This window comes from Mytilus galloprovincialis, chromosome 5, assembly GCF_965363235.1.
Source record: "Mytilus galloprovincialis chromosome 5, xbMytGall1.hap1.1, whole genome shotgun sequence".
Taxonomy (NCBI): Eukaryota; Metazoa; Mollusca; class Bivalvia; order Mytilida; family Mytilidae; genus Mytilus; species Mytilus galloprovincialis.
The window spans coordinates 59,031,707-59,053,771 of NC_134842.1; the positions used below are offsets into that span (position 1 = coordinate 59,031,707).

The window sequence follows — 22,065 nt, forward strand, 5'->3', positions numbered from 1 at the left end:
TTATTGGAGTATTATAACTATGTAAAGGAGTTAGAATAGCTAGAATTTTTGAAATTCAAGGTCTATAGTAGGGGTTCAATATACTGCAGGGGGGTCAAAATACCATGGATACCATGGCTAAGTAAAATTTTCAAAATATCTTTTCCAGCATCTTTAATACATACAAACTTCTAATTGGAGTATAATTACTATGTTTAAGAGTTAGAAAATCTTGAATTTTTGAAATTCAGGTTCTATAGTAGGGGGTTCAATATACCGCAGGGGGGTCAAAATACCATGGTTAAGTAAAATTTTCAAAATATCTTTTCCAGCATGTTTAATACATACAAACTACTTATTGCAGTATTATTACCATGTAAAGGAGTTAGAATAGCTAGAATTTTTGAAATTCAAGGTCTAAAATTAGTAGTGGGTTCAATTTTCCATACAGGGGGGGGGGGGGGTTCAATTTACCATAGAGGTATTTTGACCCTGGGGTCAATTTACCATGGGGTTCAAAATACCAGAGGACACCGGGTCACCGGACACATATTTTAACCTAGATACCCCAATGTTGATTGTGGCCAATTTTGGTTTAATTTGGCCCAGTAGTTTCAGAGGAGAAGATTTTTGTAAAAGCTAACGACGACGGACGATGGACACCAAGTGATGAGAAAAGCTCACTTGGCTCTTCGGGTCAGGTGAGCTAAAATCTGCAAAATTTCCTTAAAATTACCATTAAATTCAGGGGCAGCGACCCAACAAAGGGGTTGTCTGATTTGTCTGAAAATTTAAAGGTTGATAGATCATAACCTGATGAACATTTTAACCCCCCTCCCCCCCCCCCCCCCCCCCCGGTCGGATTTGATCTAAATGCTTTTGTTTCAGAGATATAAGCCAAAAACTGCCCCTATGTTCTATTTTCAGCCATGTCAGCCATGTTGGTTTGAAGGCAGGTACACCCAACACACTTTTTTTAACTAGATACCCTAGTGATGATTATGGCCAAGTTTGGTTAAGTTTGGCCCAGTAGTTTCAGAGGAGAAGATTTTTGTAAAAAGTTAACAGAAGATGAAGGACAACAAGTGATGAGAAAAGCTCACTTGACCTTTCAGGTCAGGTGAGTTAATAAAGGAGAAGGTGTGGTAAGTGCTAGATTTTGCCTTATATTTAAAGCATTTGTAATAAAAGATTTTTGACATTTTTTAAACACTCTTCTTCAGTGATTCAATTCATTTATGTTAAAGATCTGAACTGATTTGGTCATTAAAGATGCTCAAATTCAAGTTGATATATATGAAAAAATTTGTAAGGGTTCCGCGGAACCCAGTGTCTCGCGGCTCTCGCCTACTGTTTGCTGTTAGTCGCAGATTTAACAAAAATGAGGAAAAAAAAACATTAAAATTTTCCTCTGGATACTATTTTTTGATTGTAAGAAGCTTCCAAGTTTGGTAAAAATCCAGGATAGTTTATGAATCTAATATTTTAAAAAATTTAACTGCAGACTGTATGTAATGTTAACCATGTTAGCTGTCCAGAAGAAAAACTAAGTCCATTTGTAAGTAAAATACAATAAAATGATTTTATTTTTTTTACAAAATTTATTTTTGGATACTATTTTATGATCAGAAACAAGCTTCTGTCCAAGTTTGGTACAAATCCAGGATAATTTAAGAAGGTTATTAAAATTTAAAAAGCTTTAACCACTGAGTGAATGTATTATTTCCTGGCAGAAAAACTAAGTCCATTTATCAGTAAAGACGGAAAAAATGGATTTTTTTTTTTACAAAATTTACTGCTGAATACTATCTTATGATAAAAAATAAGCTTCTGTCCAAGTATGGTACAAATCCAGGATAGTTTAAGAAAGTCATTACAATTTTAAAAACTTTTACCACAGAGTGAATGTAATGTTTCCAGGCAGAAAAACTAAGTCCACATATATAAGTAAAATACGGAAAAAATGGATCTTATTTTTACAAAATTTACTTCTTGAATCTTATGATCATAAACAAGCTTCTGTCCAAGTTTAGTACAAATCCAGGATAGTTTAAGAAAGTTATTACAATTTTAAAAACTTTTACCATAGAGTGAATGTTATGTTTCCTGGCAGAAAAAGTAAGTCCACATATATAAGTAAAATATGGAAAAAAGGGAATTTTATTTTTACATAATTTACTTCTTGATACTATCTTATGACAATGTATGATAATAAACAAGCTTCTGTCCAAGTTTAGTACAAATATAGGATAGTTTAAGAAAGTTATTGAAATAACGACTGTCTCGCTTTTTCGACTAAAGTCAAAGGCTGGACAAAAATCTATTAAATATCATTTCATGAAATATAATTTTTCAGATGTTTTATGTCTAAAAAGGAAGTGGCCACATTCGTCTTCAGTCTGAACCTTTATATATGTTATGTATTATCATCAAATACAACATATATATCGAAATATTAAGACTGAACAAAAGTGTGACCACGTCCATTTTAGACAAAAACCATTGTAAAATTATGATGTGATTACCTGATGTATGTGCATGGTATTGTCAAAAACAGCCCATATCTATTGAACAGAAGTATTCTATTAAGAATTGAATGCTCTTTTTTGTAAATTTATTGGGGTGTAAAAGCGTTGACCGAAGTAAAAATGTGCGCACAAGGGGCATAACTCTAGAACGGTAAAAGTGACACCACAAATATTCAAACTGGATCTGTGATTTGTGGTAATAAGTTTTATAGCATTTTGTTATGGTAATCTTAAGTTTGAGAACAGTAACAATTTGGACACATGGACAGACGGACATACAGACTGACAAGGGTAAAACTTAATGCCCCCTCCGCTACAGAAAGAACATAGAAAATATTTCATGCATATTTATTATTGAGATTGTTAAAATTGAGAATGGAAAAGGGGAATGTGCCAAAGAGAAAATAAGCACATTGTTAGTATGTATGGAACATGTTTGGGATATAAAGTTGCATACAATCAATGCACATATGAAGAGTGAATTCCTCACTTGGGATCCTCCTGTCTTGCTTTCTGCGATATTTATTCTAGTATTCTAGATATAACATGAACGGAACAAAATTATTTCTAAAAAAATGATGTGGTCATTTTTAAGATTACGGAATAAATTTCTATAAATATTCTTTTAATATTGACTGAACTTCACATAAGAACTGCTATTATTTTGGTTTATTTTTAGTTGTTTTTTTATTTATATAAAAATTTGAAATTTTCTTACCTCTTTATTTGGACTTCCTAAATTAAAGCTATTATTCAAATTATTGTCTTCATCATCTTCATCATCTAGATAATTGGACAACTTTTCTTCAAAAGAAACTCGCTGTCTCCTGGATGAGGACATTTGTTGCACAGTAAAGTCAACTTGGTGTGTTCCACTTATACCACTGTCCCTAGTTAAACTACTTATTCTACTCTCCTTAGCACCATAAAAATTTCCAGAATCATGTTTATCCTCAACATACTTATCATCTATTGTTCCTTCACCACTTAAATTATGCAAATGTTGATCAAACCTTGCTTTAATATTATTTTCACTATTTTCACCCTCTTGAATTGTCTCCCTTTCATCATATATCATCAGATCATCTTGGTCATTTATACTTTCTTTTGATGGTCCATATGTTTCAATGTCTGATAACATGGGCTTTAGTACATGTTCAGACTGTGGAGTTTTATATTTTTCTGAGTAGTGTATTGAGGGAGAAAGTGATCGTTTTTGCTTTATGGATTCTGCAAAAGTTTGTTGTGGAGATAAATCTGCAGTTATTCGACTGAATGATTTACTGCAAGAGAAACAACTTCTAGAAGCACTGAAAGGGAAAAAAATGTAATTACTTAAGCTGCAATTAATAACTCAAACTTTCCAATTTATGAACAGACATGCAGTGTCCATTCAATAACAGGAATAAAGTAAATAACTCAGAACTTTACTTTTCAGTTACATTTAATTTTAATGAAATATTGAAAGAAATCCAAATCCTGATAATTGTAAACTGTAACTTTTAAGAGGTTCAAGCTTTGAATAAAGAAGACAAACTATATGCTGTACATGCAAACATTTACATTGATTGTTAAAGTTCAACAACACAATATTTAATGTTAATGTTATGAAAAAAATATTTATGATTTTATATCATTTAGTGATATAAAACTAATTAATTAGTATCATGAGTATCAGATTGTCTGATAATAACAATGCAACATGACTCCTGAAATATTTATCTTTCTGTACAACATAATTTAATCTTTTTTCCTATGTACATGTATTGCTTATTAGTATTGTTGCACAAATCTTTAGACTTATATATAATTTACTAACCTCATTTCATCTAAACTACTTTGCTGCTTATGTATAACTTCTTTTGAACTTTCCAAATTCAACTGTAATAGAGTCAGTTCCCTCTGCTGTCTCTCAAACAACTGAAAATTAAGTCATGTGATAACAAGAATGTGTCTCTAGTACAGGGATGCACCATCCGCACTATTATTTTCTATGTTCAGTGGACCGTGAAAATGGGGTTAAAATCTAATTTGGCATTAAAATTAGAAAGATCATATCATAGGGAACATAAGGACTAAGTTTCAAATTCTGTTGATGTGTTACATATTTGTTTTTCGTTCATTTTTGGTACATTAATTTGGCTGATAGTTTTCTGGTTTGAATTGTTATACATATGTGATTTTCAAGGTCTTTTAACATCTTTATAGCTTTATAGATATGGGCTTTGCTCATTGTTGAAGAACATAGCTGTTAGTTTCTGTGTCATTTCGTCTCTTGTGGAGAGTTGTCTCATTGGCAATCATACCACATCTTCTTTTTGATATATACTGACATGTGATTTAATGTATAAAAGACAGTAGACTTAAGTTGTTCTGATATCATAAATAGATAAAGAAGACAAATCATGGTAACAAACCAAGGGAATAACATTTACTTACTATAAATAGCAAGTAAGGGCCCCCTGCTATGCATTCCAACCGTGCAAGGGCTGTATAGCCAGTCAAGGTTGTTAAAGCTTCTATTTGTTGCTGCTATGCATGCATCACCTTCCTTGAGAATAAACATGTGCTTTATTCCCAATGAACTTTTCCTTTTGTTTTAACAAGAGTGCACACGATGAAATGTCTTGCCTTCTTAACTAATCATTGATATTATGCTTATAGTCGTAAGTATAAAGCTTTATTAAAAACTGTCACATAAACTTATTAACCAAAATAACTAACAAAGACCAATGAACCATGAAAATGAGGTCAAGGTCAGATGAACCATGCCAGACAGACATGTACAGCTAACAATGCTTCCATACAACAAATATAGTTGACCTCTAACTTATAGTTTAAGAAAAATAGACCAAAACACAAAAACTTAACACTGAGCAATGAACCGTGAAAATGAGCTCAAGGTCAAATAAAACCTGTGTGACTGACATAAAGATCATAAAATATTTCCATACACCAAATATAGTTGACCTATGACATATAGTATTAGATAAAAAGACCAAAACTCCAAAACTTAACTTTGGCCACTCAACCAAGAAAATGAGGTCAAGGTCAGATGACATCTGCCCGCTAGACATGTACACCTTACAATCATTCCATACAACAAATATAGTTGATCTATTGCATAAAGTATGAGAAAAACAGGCCAAAACACAAAAACTTAACTATAACCACTGAACCATGAAAATGAGGTCAAGGTTGGATGACACCTGCCAGTCGGACATGTACACCTTACAGTCCTTCCATACACCGAATATACTAGTCCTATTGCTTATAGTATCTGAAATCTGGACTTGACCACCAAAACTTAACCTTGTTCACTGATCCATGAAATGAGGTCGAGGTAATGTGAAAACTGTCTGACAGGCATGAGGACCTTGCAAGGTACGCACATACCAAATATAATTACCCTATTACTTATAATAAGAGAGAATTCAACATTACAAAAAATCTGAACTTTTTTTTCAAGTGGTCACTGAACCATGAAAATGAGGTCAAGGACATTTGACATGTGACTGACGGAAACTTCGTAACATGAGGCATCTATATACAAAGTATGAAGCATCCAGGTCTTCCACCTTCTAAAATATAAAGCTTTTAAAAAGTTAGCTAACGCCGCCGCCGCCACCGCCGGATCACTATCCCTATGTCGAGCTTTCTGCAACAAAAGTTGCAGGCTCGACAAAAATTATAACTGGAAAGGTGTACACAATTTGTTTTAGTTAAATCTTAGCATTCAGATACCTCTCTTAGTTGCTTTAACTGTGAATCTGTTCTTGTCTGTTTTGATTTTAGAGATTCAATCAACTGGTCTTTACATTTCTCTCTACTGCCTACAAGTACAATTTTTAAAAGTTAAATCTAACTAATAACAAATACAGTCAACCTACTAAGCAAACAAATCATTTAAAAAAACATAGTACTTGTAGGCACTGATGGGTTAAGATAGCTTTCATTTGGAAATTTTGAAACAATGAATTGTATTGTATTAAGATAGGACAATTATAAATATGAATGAATTAATAATATTGGAGTTATTGTCCTATATTTACAAATGTCCATTTTTAGGTGAACCTATATACCTTTATAACAGATTTATATGCCATACATTAAATATATAAAAGCTATTGAAAAACTAGTCATTATGGTAATATAAGGACTGGTCTATGGGCAGTCCATGTATCACAATAATGAATAGTTCTTCAATAACTATTATGTGTATTTCACATGTTTCATATTGACAAACCATGTTTTTAAAAATTCTTATAAATTCAAATTGTTCACACGATAATTTTCCATGTTCAGTGGACCATGAAATTGGGGTCAAAACTTTAATTTGGAATTAAAATTAGAAAGATCATATCATGGGGAACATGTGTACTAAGTTTCAAGTGGATTGGACTTCAACTTCATCAAAAACTACCTTGACCAATAACTTTAACCTGAAGTGGGACTAACGGACGCACAGACAAGCGATTTATTTTCGTGACTTTTGTGAGTAGAAAAAAATAACGCGATTATAAATTGTTGCGATTATGTATAACTTGGATCTTTCCTTTCTTAATTACATTAAGTAAATTTGAAAATCATGAAATTAAATCACTGCAAAATGGACTAGAAACGCCAAATAAAGTATCTGCTTTTCAACAACTATCACATCAATCTAACATGATCCAAGAACAGATTGCTTCACCAAGCGCAGCTGGATATGACGGCAGAGGTCCAACCCTGAACAGTTGGGGCAAAAATGGACACAATATTTGCGCTTGATACAGGTCTGAATTTGGATTGTAATTAAATATTTGACACATAATAGGTTTCTGACACAGAATAACTGTAGTCAAAGAACTTAGAATTGAGGTCAAGGTCATAAAAACCAAACCAGAAATACATGTACACCTTACAATCATTCAATACAATAAATATAGTTGACCTATTACTTATAGTTTCTAACTTTCTACAGTTGCTTAAACAAGAAAACTAAACGTTTACCAATGAACCATGAAAATGAGGTCAAAGTCACATGAACTATGCCGGGCAAACATGTACAGCTTACAATTCTTCCATACAACAAATATAGTTGACTATTGCTTATAGTTTAAATAAAACAGACCAAAACACAAACACTTAACACTGTGCACTGAACCGTTAAAATGAGGTCAAGATCAAATAAAACCTGCAAGACTGACATGTACATTATACAATATTTCCATCAGACTTGGGGTAATTGTAATTGTAATCATTAATCAGCTGTAATTGATTACAATTTTTCAAGTAATCAGTGTAATCATTAATCAGCCAAAAATCTGATTACATGTAATTTAATTTAATCAATTACTTTTCAAAATACCCTGTAATCATGATTACTTTTTGATTACATTCTGATTACAATGAAAAAAATCTAAAATTGTGTTTTTGGTCATTAAATGAACCTCTTTGTTCATATTTGATAAATTTTTAACATACTAAAAAAAGCTTGTCTACTTCAGTAAAAAATAAACTGTTACAGTATTGAAAAGTCATCATTAGCCTAAGCAGAGACATACATATAATACAATTATATACCTTTTATCTTGGTAAAAGATATTGTACATACATGTATAGTCATCGTTTTATAATGATCTTCATATTAATATTTGATTATAACTGTTATATATTCAAGCAATACTTTTCATTAACCCTGAATTATAATCTTTTGTTAATTTTTGTGATTTTTGTCAACTTTGAATTGACAGGTAGGAGACTAATTAAGGTTTGTTTTTATTGCAATTACCAATTGAGTATAGCTGTAGGGAAATATATATGATAAAAGATAAATCAGACATGAAAATTTATCTAATTAGCACAAACTTAATTAAAAGTTGGACAAATATGTTGTTTAAACTTTATTTTTTATTTGGACTGGACGTGTAAAATGCAATGGTTTTTAGTACTTTAATACATATTGGTTACAATTTGATTAAACATTTCTATTAAAATTTAACATAGTTTTAACTGGTACAAATGTAACTTTATTTCATCCATATTTAAACTTCCATAAACTGCAACTTGGAATACATATAAATTATGAAAGAGGTCAGAAGACAAACAAAAAAACTCTTGATTATGATATATCTTTATTAAATTTAATTCAAAATAATTTAGAGAACATTGGTGATAAAGTGTAATGTATATATATGTAGTGAAATTTGGTGTTTATTTAAATAGACGACGTTTAATTTGAAGTTATCATTTTATAATTGAACCAAATAAAATACATTCTCAAAAATGCTATAGTTATATTAAACATATATTCATCCACATCATTTAAAATGTTTTGTTTTTAAATTAATTGTAATCAGATGTAATCATGATTACTTTGCCAATGTAATCATTAATTTAATCAGATACTTTCAGAAATGATGTAATCATTAATTTAATTTAATCGTACAAATGACAAAGTAATTGTAATTTAATCAATTACATTGAAAGTAATCGGACCCATCTCTGATTTCCATACACCAAATATAGTTGACCTATTGCATATAGTATTAGAAAAAAAGACCAAAACTCAAAAATTTAACTTTGACCACTGAACCATGGAAATGAGGTCAAGGTCAGGAGACACCTGCCAGCTAGACATGTACACCTTACAATCATTCCATACACTAAATATAGTAGACCTATTGCATATACCTGTAGTATAAGAAAAACAGACCAAAACATTAATGTCTCGCCTTCTATACTAATCATTGATATTATGTTGATAGTCCTAAGTATAAAGCTAAGCTTTATAACAACTGTCACATAAACTTAACATTAACCAAGATAACTAAACATAGACCAATGAACCTTGAAAATGAGGTCAAGGTCAGATGAACCATGCCAGGCAGACATGTACAGCTAACAATGCTTCTATACAACATATATAGTTTACCTATTACTTATAGTTTAAGATAAATAGACCAAAACACAAAAACTTAACACTGTGCAATGAACCGTGAAAATGAGGTCACGGTCAAATAAAACCTGTGCGACTGACATAAAGATCATAAAATATTTCCATACACCAAATATAGTTGACCTATGGCATATAGTATTAGATAAAAAGACCAAAACTCAAAAACTTAACTTTGACCACTGAACCATGAAAATGAGGTCAAGGTCACATGACATCTGCCCGTTAGACATGTACACCTTACAATCGTTCCATACAACAAATATAGTAGACCTATTGCATATAGTATGAGAAAAACAGACCAAAACACAAAAATTTAACTTTGACCACTGAACCATGAAAATGAGGTCAAGGTCACATGACATCTGCCCGCTAGACATGTACACCTTACAATCGTTCCATACAACAAATATAGTAGACCTATTGCATATAGTATGAGAAAAACAAACCAAAATACAAAAATTTAACTATAACCACCGAACCATGAAAATGAGGTCAAGGTCAGATGACACCTGCCAGTTGGACATGTACACCTTACAGTCCTTCCATACACCGAATATACTAGCCCTATTGCTTATAGTATCTGAGATATGGACTTGACCACCAAAACTTAACCTTGTTCACTGATCCATGAAAAGAGGTCGAGGTCAAGTGAAAACTATCTGACAGACATGAGGACCTTGCAAGGTACGCACATATCAAATATAGTTATCCTATTACTTATAATAAGAGAGAATTCAACATTACAAAAAATTTGAACTTTTTTTTCAAGTGGTCACTGAACCATGAAAATGAGGTCAAGGACATTGGACATGTGACTGATGGAAACTTCATAACATGAGGCATCTATATACAAAGTATGAAGCATCCAAGTCTTCCACCTTCTAAAATATAAAGCTTTTAAGAAGTTAGCTAACACCGCCGCCAGATCACTATCCCTATGTCGAGCTTTCTGCAACAAAAGTTGCAGGCTCGACAAAAACTGTATTATAACCACTGAACCATGAACATGACGTCAAGTCAGATGACACCTACCAGTTGGACATGTACAACTTAGTCCTTCCATACACTGAATATACTAGACCTATTGCTTTTAGTATCTGAGATATGGACTTGACCACCAAAACTTAACCATGTTCACTGATCCATGAAATGAGGTTGAGGTCAGGTGAAAACTGTCTTGACAGGCATGAGGACCTTTAGCTTGCAAAGTACCCACATACCAAATATAGTTATCTCATTACTCATAGTTAAAGAGAATTTAACATTACAAAAAATCTTAACTTTTTTTCAAGAAGTCACTGACCCATGAAAATGCTGTCAAGAACAATGGACATGTGACAGAAGGAAACTTCATAACATGAGGCTTCCATATACAAAGTATGAAGCATCCAGGTCTTCCACCCTCTAAAATATAAAGCTTTTAAGGAGTAAGTTTATGCCGGCGCCGGCAGATCACAATCGCTATGACGAGCTTTCTGTGACAAAAGTCGCAGGCTCGACCAAAAAAAAATTTCTCTCAAAATCTCAATTCAAAGTTCCAATGAAGTTTGCAACCATATTACTTAGGAAATTTACCACAATTGCAACCAAAACAAATTGTTCATTTAAAAGCTTTAAACAATTTGTTATCAAATGTGTTTTATGACAAAATGATATGTTTCCGATCATTAAAGGGAAAGACACTTACTATACTCATCCTGTAAATTTCCTAGCACTTGTTTAGTTTGGTCTGTTATTGTCATCTGATTTTGTAACTCCTCATCTTTTTTCTTTAAAACATCTACAGTAAAGAAAATACAATTTGAACAAGAGGCTGTCACAACGACAGCAAACCGGATTTATTTACATTTATTTGTGTCCTGGCAATATCACAAGAACCATTACTGATGAATGGTGAAAGTGAAAATCATCAATATCAAATTTGACCTCCATTTTGTCATCAGTATCAACATTTTGAAATAATAATATTTGAAAAGCTTAGATTGAATGGTTCATGAGTAAATGCAACAACGTGAATGGAAACGCCATTTTACGATCTTTCAAGAACCATAACTCCTGAACAGTAAAAGTCAAAATCGTCATTATGGAACTTGACCTCTATTTTGTCATCAGTAACAACATATTAAAATTTCAAAAGCTTTGGTTGAATAGTTCATGAGAAAATGCACGGACACGACGGGAAACACCATTTTTCAATCTTTCAAGAACCATAACTCCTGAACGGTAAAAGTCAAAATCGTCATTATTGAACTTGACCTCCATTTTGTCATCAGTAACAGCATATTAAAATTTCGGAAGCTTTGCTAGAACAGTTCATGCATAAATGCACGGACACGACTGGAAACTCCATTTTTCAATCTTTCAAGAACCATAACTCCTGAACGGTAAAAGTCAAAATCGTCATTATTGAACTTGACCTCCATTCTGTCATCAGTAACAACATATTAAAATTTGGGAAGCTTTGGTAGAACAGTTCATGAGTAAATGCACGGACACGACTGAAAACTCCATTTTTCAATCTTTCAAGAACCATAACTCCTGAACGGTAAAAGTCAAAATCGCCATTATTGAACTTGACCTTCGTATAGTTGTCAGTAATAACATATTAAAATTTTAAAAGCTTTGGTTGAACGGTTCATGAGTTAATGCACGGACAACATTTGATTGCCGCCTTTCAAGAACCATAACTCCTGAACGGTAAAAGTCAAAATCGCCATTATTGAACTTGACCTTCGTATAGTTGTCAGTAATAACATATTAAAATTTAAAAAGCTTTGGTTGAACGGTTCATGAGTTAATGCACGGACAACATTTGATTGCCGCCCGCCCGCCTGCCCGCCGTACATCCCCAAATCAATAACCGACATTTTTGTCACAAAAATCCGGTTAATAAAAACAAGAAGTTGCATGTGTTGTCATACTAAGGATGCCACAACTCATGATCAAAGAACAAGAAAACAGAAAGTAAGTGTTCGACAGACCTGAAATTTGCCCATCACTGTCTTTGTTTGACCAAATATGACTTTATTCTGCTTCCAAACAATAGTTAAGTTCCAAAGAAAAGTATATACATCATATTGAGAAATTTTTGAAAAAAAGTTTTGGGCAACAAGAAGCAGATGTCTGCATTTTCCAACATTATTCACACCTCACATCAATGCCAAGATAGAGGCTAATTATGAAGTCATTCTGTTCAGTAGTCCTGGAGAAAAGTGTGAAGAAAATATGTGTTGGACAAACAGCCAGACCTGTTGATTGCAATATAGCATACTCATGGATTGTGCGATATAAAACCTATAAACAATATATATTAAAGGGCTTAGCATTTGACACAGTTTTGATCCCAAGGTGATTTTTTTTACAAAAGTTTTCATATAAGCTAGTTATGACTTAGGCTAACCTTTCAGGTCTGGAGACACATATCTATTAAAAAATATTTCTTAACAAGAATGTGTCCACAGTACACGGATGCCCCACTCACACTATCATTTTCTATGTTTAAAGGACTGTGAAATTGGAATAAATTCTCTAATTTGGCATTAAAATTAGAATGATCTTATCAAAGGGAACATGTATACTAAGTTTCAAGTTGATTGGACTTCTACTTTATCAAAAACTACCTTGACCAAAAACTTTAACCTGAAATTTGCACTATCATTTTCTATGTTCAGTGAACCGTAAAATTGGGGTCAAAACTCTAATTTGGCATTTAAATTAGAAAGATCATATCATAGGGCACATGTATACTAAGTTTCAAGTTGATTGGACTTCAACTTCATCAAAAACTACCTTGACCAAAAACTTTAACCTGAAGCCAAAAACTTTAACCTGAAATTTGCACTATCATTTTCTATCAGTGAACCGTAAAATTGGGGTCAAAACTCTAATTTGGCATTTAAATTAGAAAGATCATATCATAAGGAACATGTGTACTAAGTTTCAAGTTGATTGGACTTCAACTTCATCAAAAACTACCTTGACCAAAAACTTTAACCTGAAGCGGGACAGACGGACGAACGAACAGACGAACGAACGAACGAACGAACAGACGGACGAACGGACGCACAGACCAGAAAACATAATGCCCCTCTACTATCGTAGCTGGGGCATAAAAACTATAACAAATATCAGATTTATCTAGAAACCAAATCTGGCCATGATTTTGACCTACTTATAACCTTATTCTAAACGAATTATTTCCTATCTACTTTGGACTACTTTTATATTTTTTTATTAAAGTCCAACAACTGTACCTAAGGGTGCTTGTGGGTATAAATCTTTTTTTTTTTAATATAAAATTTCGCTATTTTTTTCTATGAATAATAATTCGTGGTAATAAGCATTGTGTATAAGTTTTATAACATTTGTATGATTTGGTTGAGGCAAGATAATATTAGGGAACAGAAACAAAAAAATCAGCTATTTTTCCATACATAAAGGAGCAAACTAAAGTTAGAGAACAGAGACCAATATGGTTATGTACTTATGGAAGTACAGATGGTAAAGGGTAACACTTAATGCACACCTCTGGCAACAGATGGGACATTACAATAAAATGTGAGAAAACAGGATCTTGGGACTCAGAGTAGTAGAAAAAATAATGTAAGGGTTCCGCGGAACACAGTGTGTCGCCTAATTTTGCTGTTAATCACAGGCTCAACAAAAATGAGGAAAAAAAATCATAAAAATATTCCTCTCTAAAATATCTTTTGATTATAAGTAGCTTCTGTCCAAGTTTAGTAAAAATCCAGGATAGTTTATGAATCTAATAAATGTTTTAAAAACTTGAACTGTAGACTTTATGTAATGTCATTGGAAGAAAAACTAAGTCCATTTATAAGTAAATTATGGAAAAACAGGAACAAAATTTTAATAATAAAAATTTTTTCTAGGAGGGTGGTAAAGGGTTATTTTTGTGCAACCTTTTCGGCCTTTTCATTTCCCATATTTTCTTGTCGGCATTTTATTTCTTGTTTTCTCGTGTTTGACTTGATTTGCGTGCTTCATGTTTCCCCTTATTTATTTTTTGTGTTTCATGTCTGTGCTCTTAATTTCTCGTGCATGTCGCGCATTTGATTAAAACGTCAGTATGTTATAATACCTTCTGAAATTTGTGTAATCTAAAAGTAATTGATGTATGTTAATAGTTTAATAGTCCCAGATGGTATCTATAAAGTCCATCAGATCACTATGAATAATATTCTTTTTTCAAATAAGATACAAGTAGCGAACACTAAAAGTTGACCGCAAGGTCTCCATGTCCAAATAAAGGTTGCATGATCTCCAGGAACAACTGAGTAATAACTTTTGGTACTTTTTTCCTTAATACTTACGATTATTTCTCTTGCTTCGTTTTTCCCGATTTTTATTTTTTGTGCAACGTTTTTGCAATTTTTTTTTCATGTGTTTCCGTGTTCAGTACCCCCCTTTACCACTCTCTTCTAGATACTAGCTTTTTATCATTAACAAGTCCATTTAATAGTAAAATACGGCAGAAACCACAGAGTGAATATTTGTGGCCACTATGTCTCGCTTTTTGGACAAAAGTTGAAGGCTTGACAAAAATCCAAATTTGCTGTAAAATTATCATTCAGTGACACAAAAGCTTTAACACTTTCAGTTTTGTATCATTAGGTTGTGCTGTCAATGGCTTAAACTACACATTTCCTTTTTCTCAAAAAATTTCAAGATTTGCTTTTACACTACTGACCCAGATTTTTTTTAAAACTGTAATATATGGACCTATAAATTTCACTTATCTTGAAGGAAAAGCAAAAGTATTCTTAATGTAAATTAAGGCTATGATTTTAATACCACTAGATTCCTTCAGATTATTTTTCATCTTTATATACTGATCCTTCCAGTGGTTTGTCTGATTAACTGAGTCCAGCTCTCTCTCCTGACACTCCCTGGATCTGATGTCTAATTGGCGTAATCTGTCACTTAACTCCTTTATTTGAGCTGTAGCCAGTTCTAAATCCTTATCCTAAGTAGGAAAATAAAATATAAACTTAAAAGTCAGGCTTGTATAAAACCACAAATGTTTGGAATCAAAGATTTGGAATGAAGTGGATTGAAAATACATCAGTATATCAGTGTTCTCCCCAGGCCCTTAAAGGACCACGGGCCCGCGATGTATAATTTTCTGCCGCGGTGGTATCGTTCTTGCCGCGATGTATAATTTTTTTCCGTGGTGCTAAAGTTTTCGGTAAAAAAATCGTATTAAAATCGGTAAAGTTTCAGATGACTTCAACTTTACATCAAAATTGACCAGTTCTAACCAGTTTAATCCAGTATTGATAAGATGATTGTTTACACCACGTGATCGATTTACCTGTTGAGGTTAACCTTGATGATTGGATTTAATCGATGTACATGATTCTTTTGTGTTTTAATTAATTAAGAGATCATAATTTAAATAACAGACTTGTGAGGGACAAGCAGACATTTGTTAATGAACCCTATTACGCCAGTCTCAAGTCAAAATAATTTGCCTTTTAGGAATTAATTGTGGAGTTACTTCCCCTGATTTTGCTAATTACAAATAAATGCTCCTCACATATAATTTCTCATTGCAAATAAAAATAAAGTACAAATTGAATGCAAAATTATATCAGAATGTTACATTAAGGATGAAAACATTCTTAGAACATACCAACAAAAATGTTTTGCAAATTATTTTTGAGAATCATACCATTATTGATGCACAGACATATTATAATAAATGGGTAATTTATACGTTGATAAAAATATCTGACTATAACAGGTCTAAAAAGCCTACTGCCACAACTCTAATACATTCCCATGCAGGACTAAAGCTAGGGATGAACCTTGTGAATAGAAAACTCTTTTAAAGTACTCACTATGTCTGTAACAAAGTTTTAATCATAAAAACAAATTTGTTGTTGTCTAAAAGAATCAGATCTAAAACTATGGAAAATAGTTTTTAATTTACTGAAGGTTCTGTATCAAAAATCTTGTTCAAAGTTCATTGTTATGGGGAATGTGTAGTGTAACTACAAGTATCGGGACAAAATGGCTTGATCAAAATATAAGAAGTGACTTTAGCTTAAAGACTAATTGTGCTTTCTTTTATTTATTCTTCAAAGATATTAAAGTATACAAACTGTTTATTAATTTACTTTTTCTACCAATAATTTTCTGACCCAAAGTCCTACAACACAGTTCCACAGTAAACAAAACAAAGGCAAACAGGTAATGACAAAAAGTAACAAAAAAAAAATAAGAGACGCAAAGCGACACAAAATACTGAAAATTTAATTCGTCACGCGTTACCCTGGTGCTTTCCAAAAATCCTGGGGAGAACACTGTATATAATAAGGAGTAACTTAGGAGTTGCCAAATTTAACTCCTACTAAAAACTGATATGAGGAACCACAAATTGAAGAAGTAAAATAAAATGTAAATGCAAAAAGTTGACTCATATCACATGTATCAGTGGTTTGTGAGGAGATAATTATGATTGCAGATATTTCTCTGTATGCAGATATTTCTCTGTGTAACATAATCCTATATTTGATTCCTAATTTTATCTCATCTTAGAAACTTTTAATAACAAATGTAATTCAGAACACATACTTATTACTTAGACCTGGCTTATGTTGAAGAAATTTATACCATCTTTTCAGTATTTTTAGTTGTTCTGTGTATTACCTTTCTTACTACATGTATCCATTAAAAGAGAAACAATTATCTGCAATATCAACCAAGCAAATTACTGCAGGGAACAGATATCTAAACATACGTCAGCTTATAAGATATTCATGATACACCATACAAAAAAACTAACTTAGTGTTGATGAATTACATACACACTAAAATATTTAAGAAGTAAAAATAAATACATCCATGTAAATGTGTATTTTGTTCTCTACGTGTTGAAAAAGAGGACAAATGAAAAGATCAAAACACTACTTGATGAGCTGCTTGATGCAGAGAACCCCTTATAAAAAGTAGTGTAATAATCTATGAAATTTAGTCAAGTTCAACAAACCTTCAGTTTAATTTTAGTGATAAGCTCCTGTTCTCTGGCTTGAAACTGTCCCTTTATACTGGAAATGTCTTTTAATACACTTCTTAATCTTGTATTTTCATCCTGTATATATAATGAACGATAAAATATACAAAGTTACAACTCAAAAGCAAGGGGTGATTTTTTCCATTAATAAAATAAAAGCAGATATTTGATTTATGAAGTTTTTGTTAAAGTATCAGATAATTATAAAATAACTAATCGAAGAATTCAAATAATGAAAATTATTCCATATTGATAAAAAATTTAGTAGGTTTTTGTATATGAATGAGATTTTGAATAAATAAGCATATTCTCCCTGCGGAAAAAGGATATTCACCGCGCAAAATGTCGTGAGTATAATTTTGGTAAAAAAACGTTTGATGTACAATTGGTTTTGGAATATAATTTCCATTCCATACATTTCTCTTGGAATATGGAATAAAACAGTTACTGTCTTTTGTTTCGGTAAATATGTGGTTTGGCCTCAGTGAATATCAGTTTTTCAAAAGTCATTAAAACCACATATTTACCTCATCAAAAGACAGTAATTGTATAATATTCAAGGAGTGACCGAACACACATTAATTCATGTAGCACATGAGTTAATCATCATTGTTGTTCGGTCACAAGTTGAATATTTTGAATATTTGAATTCTTTGATTATTATTTTGGCAAAAGGCTTTTTTTTTAATGAAATTAATGTAGAAATTGTAAGGAATTATATCTTTTTCTATGCACTCACAATTCGTTTGGATCCCATGTTATCGACAACTTCTTGACAACTCCTATTATTACATCTTATATAGTAAATAGTCGATTGGTTAAAACAGAATCATGTCTCATTGTTAAATTTCAATGTTTTTCCAAAAAGTGGCAAGAGCGATGAATAACCCAAACAAACTGAAGTCTCCATTGAACAACCCTATAATTCCCCACTGAATAACCCTAACAAATTGAAGCCTCCATTGAACAACCCTATTATTCCCCGCTGAATATCCCTAACAAATTGAAGCCTCCATCAAACAACCCTATTATTCCCCTCTGAATAACCCTAACAAATTGAAGTCTCCGTCAAACAACCCTATTATTCCCCACTGAATATCCCTAACAAATTGAAGCCTCCATCTAACAACCCTATTATTCCCCTCAGAATAACCCTAACAAATTGAAGCCTCCATCGAACAACCCTATTATACCCCGCTGAATAACCCTAACAAATTGAAGTCTCTTTCGAACAACTCTATAATTCCCCTCTGAATAACCCTAACAAATTGAAGTCTCCATCAAACAACCCTATAATTCCCCACTGAATAACCCTAACAAATTGAAGCCTCCATCGAACAACCCTATTATTCCCCTCAGAATAACCCTAACAAATTGAAGCCTTCATCATACAACCCTATTATTCCCCTCAGAATAACCCTAACAAATTGAAGCCTCCATTGAACAACCCTATTATTCCCCGCTGAATAACCCTAACAAATTGAAGTCTCTATCGAACAACCCTATAATTCCCCTCTGTATAACCCTAACAAATTGAAGTCACCATTAAACAACCCTATAATTCCCTGCTGAATAACCCTAATAAATTGAAGCCTCCATTGAACAACCCTATTATTCCTCGCTGAATAACCCTAACAAATTGAAATCTCCATTGAACAACCCTAGGCTATAATTCCCCTCTGAATAATCCTTACAATTTGAAGCCTCCATCAAACAACCCTATTATTCCCCTCTGAATAACCCTAACAAATTGAAGCCTCCATCGAACAACCCTATCATTCACCAGTTAATAACCCTTGTCGTACTCAATGATCAAGAGTTGACTCCCTATAAAGTATGACGTCACTGAAAGTCAGATAAACAAAAACAAATATGGCGACGGCCAGGTTAGAAGTCCATCAAGTGATGACGAAACATGACCTTACAAGACTTGGAAATTCATCTAGTGTCGACGATGTCTCTATTAAACAGTCCTTTTCATGGCCATCTATATTAGAGTCTACCTTTGTTGTACATACACGAAATGTCAGTAGATTCAAAATAGTTTTCTAACGTAAGTGTTTTGACAATCTGTTCCAATATTTTACTTTTAATAGAATTATATTTGCTCGGTAAAATAAAACAATTATGGGCCATTGAGTCGGTGAATATCCAAAATGGTCAACCTGAGTAAGGGTTATTCCCCTCTGGCTAAGGCCCTCGTGAAATAACCCATACTCAGGTTGACCATTTTGGATATCCACCTCCTCAGCAGGCCATAATTGTATATTGTTGTATAACGGCAGAGAGTGAAATAACCTTGTTTGTTTCACATGTGAAATTATCTGTTTTTATTTCACTCGGATATCAATGTAATTCATTGCAACCAATGTAATAATTAGCACTATTGAAACATATATCAATTATTTTTCAGACACATTCAGACAGGTAGGTAGCGAAAAACAGCAAAAAAAATAAAAAACCCAACATGAACTTAACATGAACATGATAAGTTATGTCAATTGAATTATGTTTTTACCATTAAGTTCTGACATTAACAGTTATTTATCCATATCAATTAAAAATATTAATTTTTGAAATACAAAAATATTAGCCTATTCCATATATTCGGTAATAAACTATTCTTCATATATACATGTAAGTATTAAAGATATTGATATAATATATATATAAAACAGTAATCTATGATTTAATTAAATAGTATGATACATATAAGGCCACACCAATTTAATTTCTTGTTCTACGGATTTTTGGACTCAAAAATTTGGGGCGAGCGAGCGATTTGAAAATTTTAATAAAAAAATATTTAATTTGCAAATTTTTGAGGCGAAGCTTGAAAAGTAAAGGCGAGCGACTATATTTTTTTTTGTAAACATAAAATAGTAGGTTTTGACAATAATTAAACTTGATTTATAACTTGTACTTTGACATTTCTTTAATTTCTGAAGTATTTTTTCCCTATCTGTATCTGTATCTGTATCTGTATAGTACTGGAAATGAACTCAAAATACTGAGTAAAACTTATCCCTATACACCAAGAAATAATTAAATCTGGTCTATGTATGTGTGACTGACAATGAGACAATTCTCCATCCAAGTCATAATCAGTTTGGGGGCAACCCCTTAATGTTTTAAATATCCCTTTTACATGTTTTATGAGGGATCAATATAAGTTATAATATATTCGTTTGTACAAAAGGGCTCATATTTTCTCAAAGAACTATATATCTATCTAGTATTAAATGGTCAAAGCATGTCCAAGAATTTTGTAATATTCCTGGACTAATTAACCATGTTAAATTAACACATTTACTTTAACAGTTTAATATTATTCAAAATAAGTGGACCCCTCTTTTAGAAAAAGTTTAAAATATGATGTAACTCTCCTCTTTTTGAGTACAAAATTCTAAGTTTTCAAAGGTTTTGTATAGAAGAACTATACAAATCCTTGGTATTTCTATTTTCTTTTCTACATCAGTAAAATGACCCCTTGTCTGAGGGAGGGTTGTTCTCAACCTGACAATAACAAACACAGGTCAAAGTACGGCCTTTTACACAGGGCTTTGATACAGACCAAACAGCAAGCTATAAAGGATCCCAAAATTATTAGCGTACACAATTCGAACAGGCAAACCAACGATCTAATTTATATATCCAAACGGGAAAAATTATACCAATGAACAACATCAACAAACGGTAACTGCTGAACGACAGGCCCCTGAATCAATCAGGACAGGTGCATAAACATGCAGCGGCTATAGATAGTTTTGTTTTGCCAGCATAATATAATTGCAGTTGAAGGCAAATCCTTCATGTGTTCTTTGTACTTCATTCTAACAACGAGGGAATATAAGTAAGGGGGAAAGAAACCAATGTTGATATCTTTTTATAATATTTACAAAAAAAACGGTGCGGGAAATAGACATGATTACATTTCCGGATGCGGGAAGCGGGAATAAAAAAAAAATAAAAAAAATCTGTTTTGAAAAAAATAGGTGCGGGCGGGTCCCAGAGGCGGATTTAGAGGGGGGGCCCAGGGGGCCCGGGCCCCCCCTTTTTGGGAAAAAATTTGGTTGCTTATATAGGGAATCATTGAAGCGTGACTGGAGCGGGCCCCCTCTTAGGTCAGTCAGTGGGCCCCCACTTATGAAAATTTCTGGATCCGCCACTGGGTCCGTCGAACAAGGAATCAAATTGGTGTGGCCTAAGTGGTTTATGTTACTAGTTAAATGTAAAGGGTAATCTTATCAATAAAAGAATGGATGAACGAACAGATGGGGCATAAAAATCTGATGATTAATTGGTGATTAAGTTGAGTTTTCTTTATGGCTTTGTTGATGTAGAATTTTCCTGAACATTAATCTGTCAAGACTTCTATCTGTATGTCCAGATTATTCAATATATAGATACCCATACTTACAGATAATATATAACTAGATTCAGCTTAATAATTTTTTACTAACTACATGTATGCAGCTACTTGTTATATTTGTATTTGTGCCAATTTCAATGTTACCATCAAACTCACTGACCAGCAGTGAGTTTATTTTCATCTATAGTTATATAAAACCATCAGAACC

General features: G+C 32.6%; 1 protein-coding gene across 3 annotated transcripts in view; it reads right to left on the minus strand.

The window, feature by feature from the left end:
• The window catches only part of LOC143076146 (uncharacterized), a 53,173-nt gene that overhangs the window by 14,597 nt on the left and 16,511 nt on the right, over positions 1-22,065 (minus strand). For all 3 annotated transcript variants that reach the window (XM_076251818.1, XM_076251817.1, XM_076251819.1), the window contains exons 7-12: positions 17,462-17,563; positions 15,262-15,433; positions 11,135-11,227; positions 6,252-6,340; positions 4,327-4,427; positions 3,226-3,817 (exon numbers count right to left, since the gene is read on the minus strand). In XM_076251818.1, coding sequence (XP_076107933.1) covers positions 3,226-3,817; positions 4,327-4,427; positions 6,252-6,340; positions 11,135-11,227; positions 15,262-15,433; positions 17,462-17,563 — 1,149 coding nt within the window. The remainder of the gene's footprint in view (positions 1-3,225; positions 3,818-4,326; positions 4,428-6,251; positions 6,341-11,134; positions 11,228-15,261; positions 15,434-17,461; positions 17,564-22,065) is intronic.